Source organism: Plectropomus leopardus, chromosome 14 (genome assembly GCF_008729295.1).
Source record: "Plectropomus leopardus isolate mb chromosome 14, YSFRI_Pleo_2.0, whole genome shotgun sequence".
NCBI lineage: Eukaryota > Metazoa > Chordata > Actinopteri > Perciformes > Serranidae > Plectropomus > Plectropomus leopardus.
Window position 1 is genome coordinate 16,352,971 of NC_056476.1, and position 19,178 is coordinate 16,372,148.

The window sequence follows — 19,178 nt, forward strand, 5'->3', positions numbered from 1 at the left end:
ATCTGTAAATAATAGTGGTGGTGACCTTTAAGTTCTTCTCTTCATAGAAATCCTGTGATTAATGTCATCTGTCTCTAAGGCAGGTTGTTTTCTGCTGAGTCATCGTTAAAGTGAAGGCTCATTGAAGAATTGTGATTATACAGTCAAGATGTCAAAAGCAAACACTTCTTACAAAGAGAAAGCTGGAAAATAACACCTAATCACAGGCACATTAGACACAAGTCTCTTCTTGTCCAGGTCTTTGTGCTGAACCACCATCATTGCTGCTCCTTTTTTATATACTTAATATTATATTAAGGACCATACACACATCTCTTATTTAACTTTTTTTGAAGGACACACCCTTTGCACAAAACACACAGTTTCAGCATCTGAAACAACCTGTTGAAAGACATTTGGCACATGCTGTTCATGTCATAAATACTGTTATCTGCACATAAAAACAGCTGATGTGACATCTCGGTGGTGGGGTGGGGTGAAGATAAAGGCTTTCTGTTCCTTAGATTTTCTGTTGGAGTTAACAGTGCTGCAGCAAGGTCTATGTACAAATTGTAAGCTGGAGAAGCAGTGGCATGTGATGGTGCAACTACTGCTGTGGAAACAGAAGTAAGAGTTTACTCCTCCTTTTAAAAAAGATAAGGCATATTCCGTTATTCCGAAAAAGACAATATTCCTACCAAGCTGTTCATATGACTAAAATGAATTTTCCACAAATATTTCCATTAACATGCAGCTGTGCATACTCCAATTAAAGCACCCTAACATGTCATTTATTGTGCAGAATGGCTGGGGCAATTTGTCATTTTGATTCTTTGCATCAAAATCAGATTTTTCCTACCGATGACAGAGTTGTTGAAACATGCAAACTCAGCCTCCCTCCTTTATTACTACAAACATCTTCTTGAAAAGGTTGGTATTGCGATATTTATACATAACAGTATCCAAAAACCGGTTGATTTCCAAATTCCTAATGTTAAAAAGTAGGTGTGTTTCTACTCCTGACCAGAAACGTGAGCTTTTCTCTTAGGCATGTGTTTCAACACTAGCCTTGCAAACTGTTAACTAGTTGGTTAGAGGCTGTGTTGCAAACTGAGGTGACGTATACTCCGAATGCACTGTTAACATGCCCAAATACTGCTATTAAAACCCAAATAATACCAGAATATTCCACGTCTTAATCGAAAATTGCTAAATTTGTAAAAAGGCCTTTTTTGTAATGTCTAAATGGAATATGTCATTTAGGTGACCTGTATCTAATTCAGAATATTGCCATTCGGAAAAATAGTGGAATATTAGTGTGCATGGTCACATAGCCACTGACATCCATGTATCCTGGAGTTGTACGCACCTTAAGTTGCCAACAGTAAAGAAACCCCACATGTAGTGTTATACATCTGCATTAGAAACCCTTTTTTGCTTCTTAGTACAGTAAGTAAACATTACATTTTTTGGCACTGACACTGGAAATAGACAGCATGATTCTTAATTTGACAGTGAAACACTAAATGCAAACAAGCCATGACACTACGAATGGCACACTGCTAACTGTAGCTTTCTGCTTTTCTACATTAAGAGACAAACTGTACATATAATCACCACAAAGTGCAAAACCAGTTTACTGAAGTGACAGTTTTCTACTTGATGCAGCTCTTTCTCTGTATATCTCACATTTATCTTTTTAATATTCAGAAGTCCATGAATGCATATGGCTCATTGAGGTCAGATCCAGCATGGAGAAAGGCCGGTGGCTGCACACAGGCGACACTGTACTTTGTTACAACCCAGTCTGTGCAGTTGTTGAAAAGTTCCAGGCACAAAGTAAACTCTGCAGCAGCAGGTAGGTGCAGTACGTGATGATTTTTTTTTTGTGAGAAAGTTTCATTTTTCATGGTCTTCTTTCTGAAAATATTTTAACAAGTCATGCTTTGATTTGACCTTTTGCTCAAGAGACACTCATGCTCTGATCTTAAAAGCAACAGAAGACAAACATGCTGTCACATGTTGCATCCGACCTGGCTTATATTTCCTTTGAGTATCACACAAAAATCACAGTTTCCTTGTGTAGCTCCTATATGCTTTTCTAAGTATGGTCTTTATATATTTAAAAATTCAGAGCAATTAACGCACAGTGTTTGCAAAGATTCCTCCAACTTTTCTCAACATGTATCCTCCCGTTGTCCATCTCTCTTTATCCAGACGTCTGGCAGGTCCGGCTTACTGTTTGGCAAGATGACAACTTCTTCACTCTGACTGGTGCGGCCCTTATTACAAGTCTCGTAAACTGTTTCTTTCAGTGAGAGACGGAGTGTGTCTCTCTTCCCGTTCAGATGTCCGGGTTGTAACTGAACCTCTTCTTCTTCATGCTGCTGCGTGTTTGAAGGTCCCGGTTCAATGTCACTCAAGCATGTTTCATTAGAGTCCTCCAGACCCTCACAGGAGCTCTGAGACCTGGAGAGGTGCCCTTTGTTTGAGTGATGGTGGTGATGGAGGCCCTTGTTTGCAGTTTGTTCATCTTTGCAGAGAGACGCCTGGTCAATGGTCTCCAGCGTGTGGCTGATGATAGTGTCGTCTATGCTGGAAGATGAAGAGAAGGATGTATTTAACCAGTGCTTCCCTCCACCAGACTGACCTCTGCAGGTTTTACAAAGCGTCTTGTCCTTTGCTACATCGTCTTGTGTCAAGCTTACAGGCCGCAGAGTGTTTTCTTTGTACGGAGATGAAGTCTGGAGTGCCTTATGTTGATGACTGCACATGTCCTCGCTGTCCCCGTCCATACTACTCCTCCCACAGTACTCGATCTCATCAGAGAGCACAGAGGGCCGGTTGGATAGCTTACTTGTGCAGGTGCTGTTTTCAAAGCTGTCGCTCAGTCGATAGGCCAATGGCTGCAGCTCGTACTGCTCAGGCCCTCTGCCCCCGCCTCCCCCTGCTCCAGTCTGTTTTTGTCTCAGCTGACGCTGGTGGTCGGGGTACAGATAGCCACCTGCTTCTTTGTCATAGCTCCTCCTCACTCTAGATCTGCCAAAAGCCCCGTTAGCAGCTGACGAGGCACCAGGTTCTGCTGCAGAGCAAGAAGACAGCACGCCATCACTGTGATCTGAAAAACACGGCAGCGTGATGGTTCCACAGTTTTTTTGGGGACCAAAAAAGCAGCACAGGGACTGGAAAAAGAAGGTTGCAAATCCACATGCTACACATTTCACCAAAAAGAGGAAAATCCCCAGTTTTCTGAACAGCAAGATGGTGGCAGGCAACATAATTATCCCCATGGAGAAAAATGCACCAGAAACTATTGCTACGGGACACCCCATTCTTTTAGTGGAGTGTGCTACTTTACCAATTTTATCTGCATGTGGAGCAAAGCTGTAGGAAGTGCAGTAGTTGGCAATAAAGTCCACAGACAGCCCTGCTGCTGATGATATAAACAGAGCCTCGATGCCACTCAGCTGCCATTCGAGAAGAACAAGGAGGCCAATGGTGACGAAAACACTTCCTCCGACAGCTACAGTCCCGTATATGCTCAGTGGAATATTCCAGGTGGTTACAAGAAGCAAAGCAAACGTGAGAGCTACTGAGAAGCCAGCTACAACTAGAGTCTCTGAGCCTAAAGCTTGTTGTAGATCAAAAAGCGACAGATGACTGATGAACCAGCCGTTCTCCAGACCTTGTGGTGCTCCAGATATTTCTCTGCTAAACCATGTCAGGGTTTCTCTGTAGAAAAGACTGGTTCTGCTGAAGTTGAAGCTGTAGAGGTATGTGGTTTTGAATGCCAACACGAGGGCAGCGACCCTGCCATCTGGCTGGAAGTACAGGCCTCCGCTGTGGGCCAGATGGCCCTCAGCATACCTCTCCGCCAGCATCATACTGAGGCAGTTCTCAAAAACGCTGGGAGGGTAGGGGAAAGGGATGTTGTTACAGCAGAAAGGCAGGGAGTCATCACTCTCTGAGCACCGTCTGACAGACACCCACTGTATTAGCTGCTCCACAAGACAGATATTGTCTAACATAACGTCCTTATCCTCAGGTGACGGAGGGGAATAAAAGCTTTGGTTCTGAACCCGTCCACATAAGTCCCTCAACCAAACCTGAGCGTCTGGTCGGCTCATGTTAAAGTCTGGGTCAAGAACCAAAGAGCCATTGCTCTTGGGGTTAAAGTGATCCCCGTTATCAGTTGGTTTGACACCCCAAACCAGCATTAGTGTAACAGGTTTATCCTCTCCATTCCTCTGTCTCTCAAACATAAACATGTGGCGATACTCTGCGTCATATCTCTCAAACGGGTGACTGGAGCGAAAAAGCTGGGCGACCCGGCTGTCCAAGGTGGGCAGCTTCATGCCTGGGTCGATGCAGGACATGTACGTGCCCCCAGCAGCGAGCACTGCAAACCAGCACACCCAGATGTACCGAAACTTCACCACTCCACAAGGCAGGATTTTCAGAAATAACAAATTGGACGTGTCGCTGAGACCTTTTTTTAATTCTCTCAGCTTCTGCCCGAGAGTGAACAGGCATCTTTTGCGCGAACTTGTATCCCAGAAGCCACCGGGATTTTTGGAACAACATGGTTTCCATCCCTGCACTGCTGCAGATGCAGAGGACGCCTCTGTGTAGCGCTCGCGCAGAATGAAAGCGCATGGCAGCCACACCAACGCCAAGATTGAGCTGATAAATGAGGCAGTTCCTAGATAAACAGAAAAACATCTGATTGCTGTGATGCTGCTGAGATAACCAGAAAAAAATGCTGCGCTGGAGGTCAACCCCGACGCCAAAATCAAATAGCCGACTTCCTGCAAAGCTCTGTTTGCTCTCTTCTCCAGGGAGGCTGATGGGTTGTGGGATAACTGCAGATTCCAGAAATCAGCAAAAATGAAAACCTGGTTGGAGCAGCTTCCCAGGAGAATCAGAGCTGCTGAGAGGTTGACCAAGGGGAAGAATGTCAGGCGAAATGCTACTTTATAGAAGAAATAGGAGGTCAGGAGGGAGCCTGTGATTGCTATAACAGATAATGCTACAATGAAAAGAGAGTGGAGATAAAGCGCCATGGTGAAAAGAAGAGACACAACGGCCAGGACAGGATAGATTGAATCTCTTGCCAGGTAATACTTGAAAAGCCTCTGCTTGATTCCAAAGTCCATGCCAGTGATAGTGGTGTTGTTGTACGTCAGATCTCTGCCTTCAAGACTGTTCATGTATATCTCCATCATGTGTTCTCCTTTGTCGACGGGTAAGAACAGAAGGCTGTACTTCAGCGTGGGGATTTGGTATTCAACAGTCTGCGGGCCGAGGAAGTCTTTATCAACCAGGAAGTGCAGGATTTGGAACACCACACGGGATTGTTTACAGCGGGACGGCACAGAGGAACAGCCACCTTGTTTGGGTCTCTCGACACAGCCTTCTACAAGATGTCCTTCGTGATAGTACGGAGCACATTTTCTGAGAAGGTTCAGAGACTCGGACACCTGAGGTGAAAGAGAAAATGGAAAATTTGAGACACTTAAACATATTCAGTGCACTTCAAAACTAGTAATAATGAAATGTTGTAAATTTAATTTCCCATTTTTCCTTAACCTGCATCATTAGCCTTAAGTTTAACGCTTCCCCCAGTGTAAGGGAAATACCCTTATTTGTTTTTTAGGGGAAGGTTAGATGAGATGATCAGTTCCACTCTCTCATCTGTTTGACAGTTCACCATTTCTAGCCCCATTTGCAGGGGACCGATGTCATCTGGAGACCTGGGAAAATTGCGATGTTTGGAGATCATCTGATCTTAATCCTGTGCTAATTTGCAATATCTGTGAATTGTCATGTAAAAATTCGACTGCAAATTATCAACCATATTTTGACCGAAGGGGTCATGTGGTTAGTCCTAAGCTCACTAGCATCTTGGTCATTAGGGTCAACTTTAGGTTTTTTGTTTGCATCTAGTTTCTGCCTTTTCCCAATCAAGAATCACGGAGGCTGTGTTGGCAAGGATCAACAGCGTTTTGTGTGCAGGAGGCTCATCTTGTTATGCAGCATGAAGACCCCATTTGAGGAAAGGGTGAAATCTCTAAAGATTACAAAATGAATGATGTCTTTACATCTGTCAGAATTGGTTCTGTTTTTTTAACTCATTTCTTTAAAATTGAAGAAAATAAGGAGGTTAACACTAAGCACCTTTGCGAGAGTGGCTGGGTACTTTTATGTAAATTTGAGTGAAATACAGATATCGCTAATCCCTTGCAATTGCGCCACGAAAGCACAGATATTCTCTGCTCATACTCTCATGCAAAAAGGGTCTAACATGGGGTTCTGTGCACGACTATTTACTTGCGGCCAGGCAACCAGTGGAGACTACAGTCACTGTCACTGTTCCCAGCCAAGAAATAGTTCTGCACGTAACCCAGGCCCCCAGGAAGTGCACCAGGCTTTGATACCAATTTTCATAGATGCCAAACAGTGGAATTACAACTTACAGGTCTGTCGTGTGATGCCATTGGGCCCAAAAAGACTTTTCCCCATTTACATTGTGCAAGAGATGTCTTTAAATCTGTGGATGAATTTTTTAATGCTCACAACCCCAAAATGACTCATTTCAGTAGCTGCACAGTTGAATCATTTTATTCGGCAGAAGTTAGCCGCTCGGCCGGGAAGTACATTTTCAGTAACTTTAATGGGAATGAATGAGGCCCCGACTTCATAGCCGTAGCCAGTTCTTTTTATATGCTATAAAGTATGTCCATGATGTAATTACATACATTGTGTTTGTATTTTTGGTTTTTGTGGGGATTCACATCGTAGCTTTATATTTATTGTACAGACGAGAGTGGTATCAGGCCTTTGATCTAACTCTTGACAAAAAAACTTTCTTTTGATTTCTTGCATGCACTGTTGACAAATCATTTTCTGTGCAATACAAGATGGGCTGTGCACTTTACTATTTACAAAAACCTGATAATTCATTTAGTAATTTGTTTGTATTGTAATTTTTCAAAATGTGAAGAAAGCTGCAGAACCTGGTGCGAGGTAAGGCTGAGGCAGCAGGAGGCATTAGTGAGGACAGCCAAGTAATTCCCCAGAGACCAGCTCGGACAACAGCCGCCTCTGGCTGTTCCCTCGGCCTCCCCCCTCACATGCTGCTGGCACAAGTCCTGGAACTGAGTCTGGGAGCGAATCTGTATCAGAGGAGGGAAAGATTTTTTTGAACACATGCCCAGTATAGAAACAAATTCAGAAAAACATGAATTAATTTCAAATTAGCCAATGCATATAAAATAGAGATTTTAATTTCAGTATTTGAATGTGGGTCATGGCATTACAGAGAAAAGAGAGTGAGATTGACACACGTTGACTAATGAGATGACGGATGGAGCAAAAGACAAAGGGGCAAAGGTGAACGAGAGCTAACCCTGGACTTCTCCATCTCACACATGGCGTGGATCGCCTTCAGACTCCAGAGACTGGCTGAGTTTTCTGATCGAAACACCAGCTGAGCCAAACGCTCGCCTACACAGAGAGAAACAGATGGATTCAGCATAGAGGAACAAGATGACCAGCAGTGAATCATCACTGTCGGGATGGTGAGAAATGTTCAGAATGCTTTAAGAGGTAAGTTTTAAATTCCTAAAGGTAAAACCAGGCTAAAAAACATTTCTTGTGTGTTCTGTCCTCCTGTCTGTTTTGAATTAAAATTTAGCTTCATAAAATGAAAACCTCTAGGCTTGGAATTGCTAATAAATCCATTTAGGGAGCTATCTGTGTATTTATAAGGCAAAGCTATTTCCAAGTAAAAGAAGAAGAAAAGAAAACCTGCTCAAGGAAAAACATTCAAACTGTTTTCTTTAGAGTCACACTTGAAGCTTTTATTCACCTCTTTTCACAATCTCACAATTTTGTTGTTAATTTGCATTTAACCAATGAGCTTTCACAGTAGTTTTTATTTTGTTTTCATTAGTTTGCAGGGAGTGCTGATTATTAGCTCGAAAGCTGAAGAGCTTTTCTTTCAGGTCACAGTATTAGCAGTTTTTCATCTGCTAAACAAGCACCCATCACATTTACATTGTTTTAATAATATTCACATTTAATTGTTTGCTTTGCTTGGGATGCTGGAGCCAGCAGTGTCACACAAGTTTCATAAATGTGCAAAAATCTACAATTTGGATCATGGTTGTATTTTTATTGTTACTATAATCAATGCAGCCAAAGTTTTACTAATGATCTGTGAATTTGAGTTTGTTGACAGGGATGAACTGATCAGGACTGACCTACCTGGGGCATCACAGAGAAATGTATCCGGAGAGGAATCTCTTGCCAGCATCCTCTTGATGCGAAGCCTTGAGGTGTCCTTGCTGCCACTGCCGTCTCCACTGACAGCACTCCCAAAACTGGCATAGATAGAAGCGCACAAACATGTTTCTTAGCCTCGATGCACATTTTGTTCCAAACAATTAGCTATGAAATTGATGGTGACATATTTGCATCTTTTAGCAAAGAGAAGAGGATTTCCACATACAGCAGGAGGCACATTCATCTCGAGTCGTGTTTCTTTCGCCTTTTTTTTTTTTTCACTTTTAGCTCTGTTTTTGGTCTTCACCAGCTCCTGAGAGACATATTTGGTTCTTTATTTGTTAAAAGCTTCACTACGTTCACCAGAATATATTGTAGCTTACTTTGTCTGTTTGCTTGTCATGAGTGCTGGGCAGGTAATGTACAGCAGCTTTTTTGCTGGAAACATTGATGAATCGTAAGGCTGATTCAAAATGGTAAAGAGGTCACTGTGACCTCACATGTTTTTGGCTATAAATCAAGAATTCATACTCTAATTATGACAAATCTTCCCACAAATGTCTAATATGATAAAATGAAATGATGACATTTTACATCCAAAACACTTTTTTGGCCATTATTCAGTGTCACTCAGGAACAGAAGGAGAGAGATTTGGTCAAATGCTGAATGGGTGACACTATTTTTTGGTGTCCTCCTTGAAATGTGCAGATTTTATAGATTTGTGCTGGTCAGAGGAGGATAAGTTTGAAGCTGTAAGTGCAACTTGACTGGTGTGTGGAGACATACAACCATGAGATGGTAATTCTAGTTTAATGTGGTTTCTACAGTAATATTCTCAAACCCTTACCAAACAAACAACGATCCTGTACACACAGCACGACACCTCACAGCTATTTGTAAAGCCTCTGTGAAAGTCAGTGGTGCAGTCCTCCTGTGTAGAAGGCTGCACTCCACTGAATCTCTCTGCTGACCTTTTACTGAGCTGCTGTGGTAAAGGAGACAGTTTTTTCCCCGGGCCAGTGTTCTCCTGCAGCTCAGACAAGCTGGACTGGCGAACTCCGATATATGTTCCCCGTGGCTCGAAGCCCTGAGGGAAGAGCACACAAACACACATCAAAGCTAAAGCAGGCGTGGACGCTGGTGCCTATCAGTGCAGCTTACTGAATAAATCAGCATCCCAATCACCACATAATGTTGTCCAAATGAGTTTGACAGACAACTGTTTGATGTAATTTTAAAAGAAAGTGAGCCCTGCACTTACAGTATAAAGCAATCATATCTTATTCTTATGTAAATCCATTCATGTTGAATTTTCAGAATAATGTCTTAATCAGTGTTTATCCTGTAAGCGTGCATCTCAAAGGTAAGAAGATCTGTTTAATTAAGATGACAGCAAGCGTGATCCCATTCAGCGCAGTTCATTGAATCTGAGATCAGACTGAAGTAAATGGATACGGCTGAGATCATGAGTCATTACAGAAACACTAATTAACACTCAGCCTAAGGTGCCGATGGAGGTTTGTATTGTACGTTTGACAGAAAGGTGACAGTAGATATACATATGCTGCACAAAGGAGGGGTGAGGTGCCAAATGTAAAAATTTGGTTACAGTTTTCACTTTTAGCTCAAATTCCCCCCATTTGAGACAGAAATTCATAAATTCTGTGTTTACATTTTTGTTAAAGAATAAATTTGTGTCAAATCTAAATGTTACATATTACACTTTAATATTAACTTGAAATATCGAATGTCAAAGCTAAATTTTAAGTCTTGATTTAAATGTGGAATCTAATGTCAAACCTAAAGATGATTTCTGATTTTGAATGTAAAATCTAAATGTTTAATCTAGATACAGAAGTTTAATCTAAATATTACTAAATCTTAATGTTAAATCGAGATCTAAATGTGAAACCTAGATATTCACAAATATCAATCTGATCTGTATACAAGTGTTTAATCTAAATATTAAATCTAAATATCAACTCTAGATCTAGATCTAAATGCTGAATTTAAATATTAAACTTAAATATCAACTCTAAATCTAAAGGTCAGTCTAAATAGTATATCTAAATATTATCTCTAAATCTAAATGTTAAATCTACAGCCAAATCTTGATGCTTTGATCTAAAGTAGGTTGAAGCAATGATACATGCAGTGTTGGCTGTGAGTATATTTTCTAAACATTAAAATTAAACATTTAACTTTTTTTACGTAGAAATATATTGTTAACAATTACATGTAACATGATTTCGGTCTCAAGTGGTAAATGAGCTAAATATCCAAAATATAACAGTCAGAAAATGTTATCCATATTTTTACATTAGAGGCCCCATATGTATATCCGTGTGTATGTTTGTGTGTTTCAGACTCACCAGCAGCGGGTCAGAGAAGTCTGGCAGTGGACCAATGAAGAGTCCAGCCAGTGAGCATCCCAGCAGCAGCACGGCACAACCCACCAGCACTGCTAACGGATAGTCCACTATCACCTGGCAATAACTGCCAAAGAGAAAACCACAGACGGAGAAGACATGACACTTGGTAACTGGGAATAATCATTATGATCAATATTAGAGAGACACACTGTACTTTCAGGCTTTTAATGTGAAAATTGGTTTGAGTACTTACTTTCTAAGGATGCAGTGGAGTCCACCATCCCTGTGAATAGTTAAAAATCTTGTTATAATGTGAAAAGGATACTACACAACATAGGAAATTAACTTGCCATTTTTCTTTTAAAAGCTAGACAGATTGATACTACTCATAAACACACCTTACTGTCACCACGTGTCGCTGCGTTGGTTTCTGTGTCCTGTTTTCATTTGACCCATGCAGCCAGTGACATCTCACTGCCCTGTGACGAGACGTCTGTTGGGCAGAACTACGGTTATGTCCCACTTTGACCACTGCACCTCCTTCAGCATGAGGACCTGTTGTGTTTGAGGGACAGTCTCGGCAGGTGTTTGTTTTGATTGGACCATAATGGTTGCAGTGGGGACATTTTCGGGGCTGTGGTGAATCGTAGGCTCCAGCCTGAGGACCATGTGGGACCTGACGAAGAAAAACAGATACAAAACACAAAAGTGATGTATTGTCATCTTCAGATATAGGTTTCTGGTATCATTCAAGCCTTCTGATTGACACAGTGATTTTTTTTCACATTGCCTCCCCAATCCTGAAACTTTTTCTAACCTTTTGTTTTAATGAGTCCCTACAAATATCTATCCTATACAGCACACAGTACAGGCGATGCTCAGGCATACTTGGTGATAAAGCTGGCAGGAGGAAGAGGGCCTGCCGAGGCTGCTGCAGCTGTCACAGAGCTCCTCTTCAGACTGGATGACTGTCAACTGGGCCTCCACTGAGCACTTGCTGTCAGGAGGGCACAGAGACACCACCGGGATCTCGCTGAGGAGAGGGAAATACAGACAGGAGGAGAAAAAAAAGGGTGTGACACGGAGAACAGAAGAAATATGAAATTGTGTTTGTAGGGGAGGAGAAATGATTGACAGGTAAGCAAGAACGAAAGTTCTTTTAAACTGAAAGTGCAAAAGTTCAGTCAACCAGGATAATGTTTGCAAAACCTAACAATATCTCTCCCACTGCACAGTGACTGACTTCTCAGTTCCTCGAGCTGCATTCTTGGCTTCATCTCATATTCAACGGAAAATCGAGCAGGCCAGCCGAACTAATGAGGTAAGGAATGGATTTCTGGGTAACAGACTGTGGCTACTGGAAGTAAGGAGGCCCAATTAAATAGGAAAGGAGGGTATGAGAGAAGGAAGAAGAGTGAGAGAGTCTATTTTCGCACCATGTCACAGATCCAGTTATTGGAGAGATACAGTAGACGGCTGTCCAGGACAGATAGCATGAGACTTAGTGATGATGACTCATGAGTAAAGGCAGCCGTAGGGAGAACCGTAGAGTGACATGTGTAATGATACAATTCTCCCCTTTAAGTCTGCACTGTATTCCTTTCTCATTCAAACACAATATGTTGCAAAAAAGGGAGACTTGGTTGCAAAAGTATCCATGTGTAGGCACACTGGCTCTAGAGATGGCAATGCTGGCTGGTCCACCACTTAGGTCCAGACAGTCATGGTTCCCTGTGGATAATCTCACATCTTTTCCATGAGCACTACTATGATCTTAATAATTGTATTTTTGAATGAAATACCTCAATAACCATTGAGAGGATTGTAATGAAATCTGGTGCAAATACCTGCAAATCTAACCGCATTCCCATCAACATCTCAGCTTTGATTTGTGTTTAGTGCAGTCATTTGACCCGGCTGTGAATGCCGATTGTAACCTTTTCTATTACATTACAAAGCCAGATGTTTGCAGTTGTTAGCGTATTTTTTCTGGATCAGAATGAAGGCTTTAGTGTTGCAGTGTATTCCTATACTTTTCCATTACTACAAAGCCTGGGAGTGGCCATAAAGAGAAAAAATACATAAACCAGGGCCAAGACTTGTTAATGAGTGTGAATGAGATAAGAGAAACACACCCTGCCAATTGGAGATTACTTCATCAGAAGGAGAGCGGGCAGCAGCTCCAGAGACGAACCTTCAGTCAGTATCAACCAGTCAATCTAACTGGAATTCAACCAGCTCAGACCCAGCACAAGGGGTCAAAACAGGCTGGTGGCAAGTGGTGGCGCCGAGTCTGACTTCTGTAACAGCAGCAACAGAAGGTTTGCTGCTTTGGGGCAAACTTTCAGTTGCTGCTGTTACATAGTTTAGACTCAGCACTGGCCACCAGTACACTGTGACCCCTGGCCGTGGGGTTTGTGCTGGCTGAATGAAGTTGCTTCAACTGCTGACTAATATGGCATTTTGTGTGGAGGTGCCACCTACTCTCCTCCCACAGCCTCCACATTTGCAGGGTGAGCTGTGCTAGCTCTCTGTATATTCACTTATCTCATGCACATTAACCAAAACATGGGAACTATTTCATTAAAGTGAGGTAAAAAACGATATCTTGCGCACACAGATTCATGAACTGTGGCCTTGATTTATTTATTTTTTCTCTCTATGATCACTCCCGCACACTGTTCAGTACAAATATAGAGCTTTATTTTAAATTCAAATGGATACCCCTAAGATACCAAACATGTAAGGGTGCCATAAAAACCTGGATGTTGGGACTAAATATTTCAGTCAGTGTAAACATTATTTTAAATGAAGAGTTGAAAGAAGTAGATACAGAGAATACTGTATGCAATATTGTCAGACAACATAAAAAATATATATTTTTCCAAGCTTAAATCTAAAAAAGGAAGACTATATGGCGGGGTTAAATCAGGTCACAGTCAGACAGGATCACTTATTTTAGCTGATTTACCTCTTTCCAGAATTTTAACTGTAAGAAGTCTTAAAGTCTAATTTTATTCAAGCTAAAGTAAATAAACAGAGCAAACTGAACTACTGCGTAATGCTCTGGTTGTATCTCAGTAAATGGGCCGTGAGGTCTGTGTCGTCTACCACATGCTTGTTTTTCCACAGTAGACTGGATGCAACCGCACTTCCTGCCTTGTCACCATGGTGACAGAGTAAGTCAACAAAGCCTGAATGACCTCACACACTTTTATTTGCATCCCATAATACGGCACACAGATGATGAGTAGTCTGCTGAATTGCTGATACACAGTAGCAGAGGGATTGATGCTGGAGCTGAGCGAGGAACTGAACCTCAGTATTTTGTCTTCGTATTACAATAAAACTGTAATATGATCTAAATAATTAATAGTCCATTCGTATGCAGCAGCTTTTAGACACAAAGCAAATGTTTGTCATCTAGTACAGCCTATTTAGGCAATGGAGTGAGTAAATACACTCATAAAAACTATATGGAAGTCAACACTTTCAACTAATGTGACACAATTTCTGTTGCCGTAGCGTGACAAACTCCATCCACGCAGAGCAGGTTAAATACATCTAAATTATTAGTGGGTACTGTTTAACCGGCGCCTGGCAGCCTCTTTATTACAGTGTTCAGGATAAAGAGTAATTAAGCCCATTACTCCTCTTTGATGGTGTTTCACAATCAATCTACCAACGGAGGTGCGCACACACACACGCACACACACACACACACACACACACACACACACACACACACACACACACACACACACAGGAGGAGAGCAATTTGTGGAACTCATTAATATTTCAGTGGATGAATACAAAAATACATTCAGGAAGGTGTCACTGAGTTTCTTCCCACAGCCGGGATAAAAAAAGCACACTTGTATTGTGCGCTGACGTCAGAATGTCCTCATAAATCTGAGAAACATCAAAACACCAGCAATGTAATGAGGTAAAACAAAAGTCGCTCTCATTTCATTTTAAATACAGTCAGTTTTTTTTTTGGTACACGTAGCTAAATGATTGCAGTCTAATACAACAGCCATGAAATACAAATGAGGCTAGACAAGGTGTTAGAAACAACTTGCTGTTAAAACTATTATACCTCAACAGCATCACAAACTACAGCCTCCAAAATGACCGAAGGGGAAGATTTATTTCTGGGCCATTGTATTAAGACTGCTCTAGTTTTAGCCTTGTGAAGTGATGGATGAAGAATTTAAAAGTAGCAATACACAATTGTAAAAAATACTCTGTTACAATCAAAAGTCCTGCCTTTAAAATGTTACTAAAGCAAAGTTACACATCATCAAAATGTACCTAAAGTATCAAAAGTAAAAGTGGTAAGTGAAGACAAAATTACCCCTTTGGATGTTACTATATATTAATTACCAATTACTGAAGCATTACTGCATATGTGGCATTTTACTGTTGTAGTTGGTCGGTGGTGCTAAATTTAACTGTTAGCCAACATACTGGCCACCCCCCAATACAAACATTAAAGTAGCAGAGGACTTTTTATTTTGACAAACTGCTTGAACATGAATCTTGAAACAAAACCTATACCCTTGATTCCTCAATGATAAACATATTTATTACTATATAACATCTCTGTGGCAGTGTCAACAAAAGCTGGACATTGTAAACTTCATGAATGTAAAATTTGTTGTAAATATGTTGTGTTGGATTGCATTAAAGAAACAGTGTGTCGGACTTAGTGGCATTTAGTGATGAGGACTGCAGACTGCAAGCAGCTGAAATTTTTCCCAAAAGCTAAGCGTAAAGTCCTGGTTAGAATTCCCTCAGAGTTCATTTTTCAGGAGATTTTTACCAAGAGCAGAACTATCTGCAGAGGTCTGTTCCTCTCCAAATGAAACTTAGGTAATTTAAACTGGTAAAAACACTAAATAAATCAGTTTCACACTACAAATCAGTGTTTCTACAACCATTGTTTGGCTTGTGGTAGACAGGCCGCCAGGCCAGCACCTGCTAATGTTTGCTCACCTTTTTTCTCTGATTACTGGAGATCCAGACATTCAGGGTTTTTTTTCCAGGAGTTTTCTCCAGAACAAATGAACCCAGTAAATTAAACTGATGAAAACACTAAATAAAGCAGTTTAACAATAAAAATCTCTATATATTTTTTTTCTTCAGACGCTGTTCAACTCATTGAGGAGGGTCTGCTAACTACAGTGGCCGACACAAAAACGTAAATGGATCCATCTAGAGTGTTTGGTTTGTGCATTCCAGGCTACTGTAGAAACATGGCGGTGCAACGTGACAGTGCAACATGGCAATCTCTGTGAACGAGGCCCTGCTCCCTATGTAGATACAAACAGCTCATTCTAAGGTAAGCAAACATGATGATTCTTATTTTCAGGTGATTATGCACTAAAAAAAACATACTTATTACATGATGCTCAATTTCTGCCAATATATCCCCATAAATCCTACACACTGGACCTTTGATTTGTATAAGTGTACCAAAAAAATGTCTGAGAGTGTGTGCTGAAGTTGGTAAGAGTGTGTTTGAAAAAAATAATGATAATAATTGCCGTTACTAATATAGCCTCAGATACATTTAGAGGTTTTAGGGCTAAGCCCCAGATGTCAACTGACCTCCACTTTATTTCCTCCAAAGCTGAGTTTGACTGGCATAGTTAATGTTGTGGTTGCTAATCTGCAATGTAAGAATAGTGGTTAAGGACAGCTTTAAGGTATTCAAAAGAGACACTGACAGCTAAGTACTCTCTCCTCCGTCTTCCTTTAGGTCTCTGTCTCTCACCCTTTATACAGTCCGTCTCTTATATCAACTCTCTGGATGCCAGTCAATGTCATGTCCTTAAACATCTCAGAAACCACCAATCACGCACACACACACACGCACACAAACAGAGGAAAAAGGACACAGACTCAGGCTGTATGCAGTAGGCAAACTGTTAACCTTCCTAAAAAGAGAGCTTCTGTATGAGAGGGAACAGACTAGAGGGCCTATGCGGCCTGTTGCTGAGCTGAAGGGTGGCAGGCCTCAGCTGTTTGCAGCCCCGCTTTCATGTTTGAAGCCCCTCGGCAATTTGATTTTCTTTTTTTTTTAATATGCAGCAGAGTGAGTGACAGACTTCAGTGACGCAGCAGGAGGTTGATGACACTGAACAGATCGTACAGTAAAGTCAGTGTGAACGTGAGCGAGAGACTGTGTGTGTGTGTGTGTGTGTGTGTGTGTGTGTGTGTGTGATGCTACTGCATGCGGTATATCTGTCAAGGCAAATAAAAAGAGCATAAAAGCTTCTTTATATGAGGATAAATTAAATAAGGCACTAAAAGTGTACTAGCTCTTGTTTATAACCTTGTTAAGAAACCCGTAGCAACATCACGTTTCTTGTGCTGTTTTCAGATGCATTTCACACTTATTTAAACCTTTGAACTCTGAGCAAATTGGTGCAATTTGGGGAAAAAAGAGCAACCTGGTAAGAAATGTTCCACAAATAGCAAGAAATTTGTAGAATTATGCAATGATTTTTTAAAAGCTTGGGGAAAATGTTTAGTGAAAATAAGCTAGGGAAAAACAATGTTTATAGCTAATTATCTTAATTACATATTTAAAATTATATTGCAGAATTATTGGAATTTCTGATAATGTTTTCCAGTTCTTTTCCCTTTTTTCTACATTGTTTTTTATTGTTTTGTTTTTACTTGTTTTCAAGTAGATTCATTTTCTTGTACTTTTTACTCGTTTTTTCATTTCTTCTTTTGTTGCTCATTGCCTTCTATGTTTTTGAAAGAAATTAAGCCATTTTGCTCAGCTTTAAAATACTGATATACTGTTCACCATTAAGGGTTAAGAAATATTATTCATAAATGTTGTGATTACCAAACTGAGGTTTACTCAGTTTTAACCTTTTTTCAACATTTTAAATGTTGACTTTTTGGACCGAATGCTGACATTTTCTTGATTGTCATCATTCAGTGGCGGTACATTTACTGAGCATTGTTAGCATTGCAGTGGAATCCAGTTATTGCTATAACATATGGAGGCAACTTCATCATTTTGTTTAATTTTCTTTTATTTGTCATTGCCTTACATTGTAATAAATCATATTTTCACTTTAACTTGTATGTAATTAATAATAGTATGTAAATAATTAACATAGCAGTTTTGGGGTGGCTAAAGTGCTAATATACCAGTAACAGCCTGCAGCCATTTTGGAAAATGGCCGCCATGGTCATGAGAACGCCAATCTTCAGTGGCCCGATATCCAGATTTCTTCCAAATACATTAAGCTATATTTGTACCAAATTTGGTGCTTTTATCACAAAATGAGTGATAGGTTAGCTATGCTGCCCCACTTTTAGACAAATATTTGAAACACATGCTGTCATTAAGGTCTGATAAAGCCTTTCATGAGCTTTATGGTCCTTAGGTGTATATTTATTGATGTTGTGTGGAATTAGCATATTTATTATTGTTATTTATATCTATTAATGTTACATGAAATTGTCATTTTTACATATTCAGTATATTCTACGGCCACAGACAGATAAACATTTACTCTGTGCTATATCTTTTAAACATTATCATTGGACACTTTTGTATTTTATTTTTACTTATTTGTTGCTCTGTTGCATTCTTGGAGCAATCTGGCACAAGAATTTCCTTTGGGATTAATAAAGTTCCATTTTATTTTATATTATCTTATACTGTAGTTTACACTGACCTTGTTTTAAATAAACCAATACATAAATGAAATAAAAATCTTAAAAGTAAGTTGACAACATCACATGCCATTAACAGTGTTCACCAGCTGTACAAATAATGCAACAATAATCAGGAATTGATGCTGTAATAATGTTGCACTGATAATGAAAATAGTGGAAGATTAACAACAGCAGAACTCATATCCTGTGCACAATCCTATTGTCTGTAGCATAAACACAGCCGGGCGAACAATACTCACATCGGCCACAGGAAGGTAAAAGCACACACGTCCACTAGACTACTGTAAATATCATTTATTTTTCTACTCTAAGCACAAGGGAAATCTACAGACAAGAAAAAGCCACCCACCTTTGGCAAGCCTCCTGGATTCCCCTTTCTTCTGTAGGAGAATCACCCATCATTATCGCATCCGTGCTTTCTCCTATCATGGAGCAAGCCTCCATCTCCCTCCAGATCCCGCTTTAAAAGAAGAAAACGAAATATAATGATCCTGTTATGTTGAATTGGGTTCACCAAACAGTCCCCATCTGCCCAGACTGAGTCCACGCGGATCAGGAGCTTGTTTCTGAGGCTGCTACTACAGAGCAGCACCGGGGCTGTTTGGGTTAATCTGCCCCGAGCTGCGCGCTGATTGGCGGATCCGCGGTGATGCTGAGGAAGCTGCCTGGTCGCTGTCCAACCGGCCGCGGTGCTGGAGCACAAAGTGGCGGCCAGTGTGCAGCAGCGGCCGCTTAATTAGCTCGGACAGGAGCTACAGATGCTGTTTAATGTACATTATGAAAGTGCACAGACAGTGATGCTGTGTTCAATTAAAACCGTCATTTAATTG

At 40.7% G+C, this 19,178-nt stretch overlaps 1 protein-coding gene across 1 annotated transcript; it reads right to left on the minus strand.

The window, feature by feature from the left end:
- Positions 1 to 1,863: 1,863 nt before the first annotated feature.
- Positions 1,864 to 18,792, minus strand: disp2 (dispatched homolog 2 (Drosophila)). The gene is made up of 10 exons (XM_042501227.1): positions 18,698 to 18,792; positions 11,527 to 11,671; positions 11,037 to 11,314; positions 10,892 to 10,921; positions 10,639 to 10,762; positions 9,238 to 9,353; positions 8,248 to 8,363; positions 7,388 to 7,485; positions 6,996 to 7,154; positions 1,864 to 5,459 (listed from the first exon to the last, which is right to left on the minus strand). The coding sequence occupies exons 1-10, from the start codon at positions 18,790 to 18,792 to the stop codon at positions 2,157 to 2,159; spliced, it is 4,464 nt and encodes a 1,487-aa protein (XP_042357161.1). The 3' UTR covers positions 1,864 to 2,156.
- Between the last annotated feature and the right edge of the window lie 386 nt (positions 18,793 to 19,178).

Coding starts and splice junctions, on each gene's coding strand:
- disp2 (XM_042501227.1), bottom strand. CDS start 18,792: ATGGAGGCTTGCTCCATGATAGGAGAAAGCACGGATGCGATAATGATG. Junction 10,763..10,891: donor CTCCACTGCATCCTTAGAAA/GTAAGTACTCAA, acceptor TCTCTTTGGCAG/TTATTGCCAGGTGATAGTGG. Junction 7,155..7,387: donor GTGAGATGGAGAAGTCCAGG/GTTAGCTCTCGT, acceptor CCTCTGATACAG/ATTCGCTCCCAGACTCAGTT.